This window comes from Octopus bimaculoides, unplaced genomic scaffold (assembly GCF_046866305.1).
Source record: "Octopus bimaculoides isolate indiv1 unplaced genomic scaffold, ASM4686630v1 contig275, whole genome shotgun sequence".
In the NCBI taxonomy this organism is placed as follows: domain Eukaryota; kingdom Metazoa; phylum Mollusca; class Cephalopoda; order Octopoda; family Octopodidae; genus Octopus; species Octopus bimaculoides.
Genome location: NW_028315524.1, coordinates 2,501 through 7,500, shown reverse-complemented (window position 1 = coordinate 7,500; position 5,000 = coordinate 2,501). Strand labels below are relative to the sequence as shown.

Here is a 5,000-nt window from a genome sequence, read left to right as displayed (position 1 = left end):
CTTCTTCTTCTTCTTCTTCTTCTTCTTCTTCTAATAATAATAATTCTAATTATTATTATTATTATTAGTATTACTATTATTATTATTATTATTATTATTATTATTATTATTATTATTATTATCATTATTATTATTATTTCTATTTCTACGCCTTGTCTGTAATCTACTTCCACTTCGTCATCATCATCATCATCATCCTCATCATCATCATCATCATCATCATCATCATCATCACCATCTTATTCTTCTTCGTCTTCTTCTCCTTCTACTTCTTTCCCATCTTCTCCGTTTTACTCTTTTCTTTCTTTTTCAATCAATGTTTCTACATTACCGTCATCTTTGTTTGAAATTCTTCCTCTCGTCTTCCGATTCTTCTTCATTTTCTTGTTTCTCTTTTGTTTTTCTTCATTTCCACAATCGATATCACCGTCATTATCAGCATCACCGACAACAGAAACTTCACTACCAACATCATCAACATCAATATCATGTTCATCATCACTATAAACATGCAAATCCCCATCATTATCATAATAATCAACATTAACCACATCAACCCCAACATTAGCAACAATAACATCTTCGTCATTAACACAACCACCATATATTCCTCTCCTTTGTTTCTTGGTTACATTCGTCACTACTTGCCACCTAACGTCATCATCATCATCAGCATAATCATAGTTGTAATCCACTTTTATTCTCATCCATCATCTAATTATTTACTTTTACTATTTAATATTCTATGACAAATATGTTCCATAAATGTATTTAACTGAATTTTATGTTTCCAGGTATTTGAACGATAACGATATCAAAAATATCACAGAAGGAGCCTTCCGACATTTGTCCAGTTTAACAAGTCTGTAAGTTAAATCGGTCTTCTGTTATAGTATTTCATTGACGATATAATTCTAAATATGTAATATCTTCGCATCGATCATATTACGCCCCCACACCCGCGTTTCTAAAGATGTATTTTATGGTTTCTGAATGTGTATGAATGTGAGTGTCGCTATATTTAAGATATAAAGGCTATTTAAAATATAAGAGCATTTATGTCCGTGACTTTGTGTATGCATGTGTATATCCCAATATAGTAAAACGCATGTGTAATACGGTATGTATATCTTCTACGTTACTTGCCTCTACATAAACACTAAATAACACCCTTGACTAACACTTCTAGATGCAGACTTAGGAATGGATTAGTGATACACTAATTTTGAAACCTTGTTTTTACTTGTTTCTGTTGTTACCTTTTTTGTAGTTGCCTTCTTTTTCTTGTTCTTGTTCTTGTTCTTCTTCTTCTTCTTCTTCTTCTTCTTCTTCTTCTTCTTCTTCTTCTTCTTCTTCTTTTTCTTTTTCGTCTTCTTCTTCTTCTTCTTCTTCTTCTTCTTCTTCTAATTCTTCTTCTTCTAATTCTTCTACTTCTTCGTCTTCTCCTTCTTCCTCCTCCCCCTTCCTCTCCCTCCTCATCTTTTTCCTTTTCTTTTCTTCATTTACTTAGTTTTCTACATCATCATCATCGTAATCATCATCATCATCATCATCATCATCATCATCACCATAGAAATAGCGTCATTACTATCACTAAAAGATTCCTCGTAGTTTTTACCGTTGACTACATATCCACTTCCTCAATCAACTCCATCACCACCGCCACTACCTCCACCACGACCTCCCACGCCATCACAGTCATCGTGACAACTACCATCACATACCCTACTTCATCATCATTACCATCATCATCATCATCCTCTTCGTTGTCATCATCATCATCATTATCAACTTCATCATCAATTTCTTCTTCGTCGGCTCAACGTTTTATTCTTCACCTGTTTCAACTTTATATTGTCAATCTACTTCATATTCTTCATATGCGTCTACGACTATTTTTCCGCTGTCATCATTATTATCGAACATTCTGTCCCTGTCATCATCACCATCACCATTCCCATTAGGATTATTATTTCTTTCAATCTTTAACGGATTAAATTTGCTCATCCTTCCCTTCACCATTAACATCCTGCATTCTCATAAAATACCGCAATCATATCAACAATCTTCTTCATCATCATTATCGTTATCATAATCGACAACAGAAACATCACCACCAACATCATCATCATCAATACCATGTTCATCATCACTATAAGCATACAAATCCCCATTCACCTGTGTGTATCAGTCTGTATGGATATTATGTCTGGTGTTTATGTTAAATAACATGCTTCAATACCGCCTGCACATTTAGAACTTGATCGTTTATAAAATTCTTCTTGGTTCTTTACTTTTCTTTTCTTCTACTCATTTCTCATCTCCTTCTTCTTCTTCTTCTTCTTTAACTTCTACTTCCATTTCAATTTCATCTCAATTTTCTCGTCTTTCTCTTCCTTGTCCTTCCTCTTCCTTCTCTTCCTTGTCCTTCTACTTCTTCATCATCTTCTCTCCTACATTTTCTCCTACATTATCTTCAGCCTCATATTTTTCTTCATATTATCCTTCTTTTTTCCACTCTTCTTCACTTTCTTCTTCTTCCTTTTCTTCCTCTACTTCCAATCACACTCTTTCTTCTCCTTCCCATCTCTTTATTTCTTTTCATCATTTTAGTTTTCTTCTCCATCTACATATTCTCCTTCTTCGTTTTCTTATTTTACTTCCTCTACTTCTTCTACTTCCTCTACTTCTTCTTTTTATTGTTGTTGTTTTCATTGTTGTTTTTGTTCTACCTTTCTTCTTTTTCTTTCTCTTCTCCTACTTCGTATCTTTCTGCTCTTCGTCTTCCTTTTCTTCTTATTCTTTTTCTTTTTCTTTGTTCATTTCTACTTGCTCATGTTTATCTTCTATTTCTTCTATTTTTCGTCATCTTCATATTTTCATCTGCTTCTTCTTCTTCCAATCGCTTCCCCCTTTGCTATTTTATTAATTATTCTTCTTAAATTCATCTTCATTATCCTCACATTCATTCATCACAATCATCGCCATCGGCATCCGTGTCATCATCATCATGATCAGCCTCTCCACAATCTTGGCCACCACCATTATCCTCATCATCAACATCAGCATCACCATTATTATCCGTATGAATATCATTAGCACAAACAACTCCATCATCATCATCATCGTAATCATCATCATCATCATCATCATCATTATCATCACCACAGAAATAGCGTCATTACTATCACTAACAGAGTCCTCGTAGTTTTTACCGTTGACTACATATCCACTTCCTCAATCAACTCCATCACCACCACCACTACCTCCACCACAACCTCCCACACCATCACAGTCATCGTGACAACTACCATCACATACCCTACTTCATCATCATTAAAATCATCATCATCATCCTCTTCGTTGTCATCATCATCATCATTATCAACTTCATCATCAACTTCGTTGTCAATGTCATCATCATTATCAACTTCATCATCAATTTCTTCATATGCGTCTACGACTATTTTTCCGCTGTCATCATTATTATCGAACATTCTGTCCCTGTCATCATCACCATCACCATTCCCATTAGGATTATTATTTCTTTCAATCTTTAACGGATTAAATTTGCTCATCCTTCCCTTCACCATTAACATCCTGCATTCTCATAAAATACCGCAATCATATCAACAATCTTCTTCATCATCATTATCATTGTCATAATCGACAACAGAAACTTCACCACCATCATCATCATCATCAATACCATGTTCATCATCACTATAAACATACAAATCCCCATTCACCTGTGTGTATCAGTCCTTATGGATATTATGTCTGGTGTTTATGTTAAATAACATGCTTCAATACCGCCTGCACATTTAGAACTTGATCATTTATAAAATTCTTCTTGTTTCTTTACTTTTCTTTTCTTCTACTCATTTCTCATCTCCTTCTTCTTCTTCTTCTTTTTCTTTAACTTCTACTTCCATTTCAATTTCATCTCAATTTTCTCGTCTTTCTCTTCCTTGTCCTTCCTCTTCCTTCTCTTCCTTGTCCTTCTACTTCTTCATCATCTTCTCTCCTACATTTTCTCCTACACTATCTTCAGCCTCATATTTTTCTTCATAATATCCTTCTTTTTTCCACTCTTCTTCACTTTCTTCTTCTTCCTTTTCTTCCTCTACTTCCAATCACACTCTTTCTTCTCCTTCCCATCTCTTTATTTCTTTTCATCATTTTAGTTTTCTTCTCCATCTACATATTCTCCTTCTTCGTTTTCTTATTTTACTTCCTCTACTTCTTCTACTTCCTCTACTTCTTCTTTTTATTGTTGTTGTTTTCATTGTTGTTTTTGTTCTACCTTTCTTCTTTTTCTTTCTCTTCTCCTACTTCGTATCTTTCTGCTCTTCGTCTTCCTTTTCTTCTTATTCTTTTTCTTTTTCTTTGTTCATTTCTACTTGCTCATGTTTATCTTCTATTTCTTCTATTTTTCGTCATCTTCATATTTTCCTTAAACTCTTTCATATTCTCGTTCTTACCATTGTTCTTCATTTTTTTCTCCTTCATTATCAATTTATTCGTCCCCATCATCATAACCGACATTATTCTTTTTCTCAGCCGTCAACATTGTCAAGTTCATCATCAACCTTATCATTAACTTCATTCATTGCCACAGACTACCGCAATAAGTTCACTTTATCATCAAATTCATTCATTACCATAGACTACCGCTGTAAGTTGCACAAACTTGAACGACATCATCATCATTATCAACTTCAGCAGAACAGTAATCAACTCTTGGTGTCTTCTATAGTCTAAGTCCTTACTCGAAATATGTTATATGTTGCCACAAATCTGTCCGATAAAAGTTCATTTTATCTCAATTTTATGTTCCAGGAATTTGGCTTATAACGGTCTCGATGAAATCAAAGCTGAAACCTTCCAAAACCTGTCCAGTTTAAAAACTCTGTAAGTTGAATCAGTCTTCATTTATAGTATATCGTTGATGCTATATTTTTATATCCTTTACTTGATAATATGATCCTCCACCAGTT

At 34.0% G+C, this 5,000-nt stretch overlaps 1 protein-coding gene across 2 annotated transcripts in view; it reads left to right on the top strand.

The window, feature by feature from the left end:
• The window catches only part of LOC149128973 (uncharacterized), a 21,126-nt gene that overhangs the window by 14,148 nt on the left and 1,978 nt on the right, over nt 1-5,000 (top strand). Inside the window, exons 6-7 of one of the 2 annotated variants that reach the window (XM_089346872.1) lie at nt 795-866; nt 4,843-4,914. In XM_089346872.1, coding sequence (XP_089202998.1) covers nt 795-866; nt 4,843-4,914 — 144 coding nt within the window. The remainder of the gene's footprint in view (nt 1-794; nt 867-4,842; nt 4,915-5,000) is intronic. The other variant, XM_089346873.1, reaches the window with a different exon arrangement.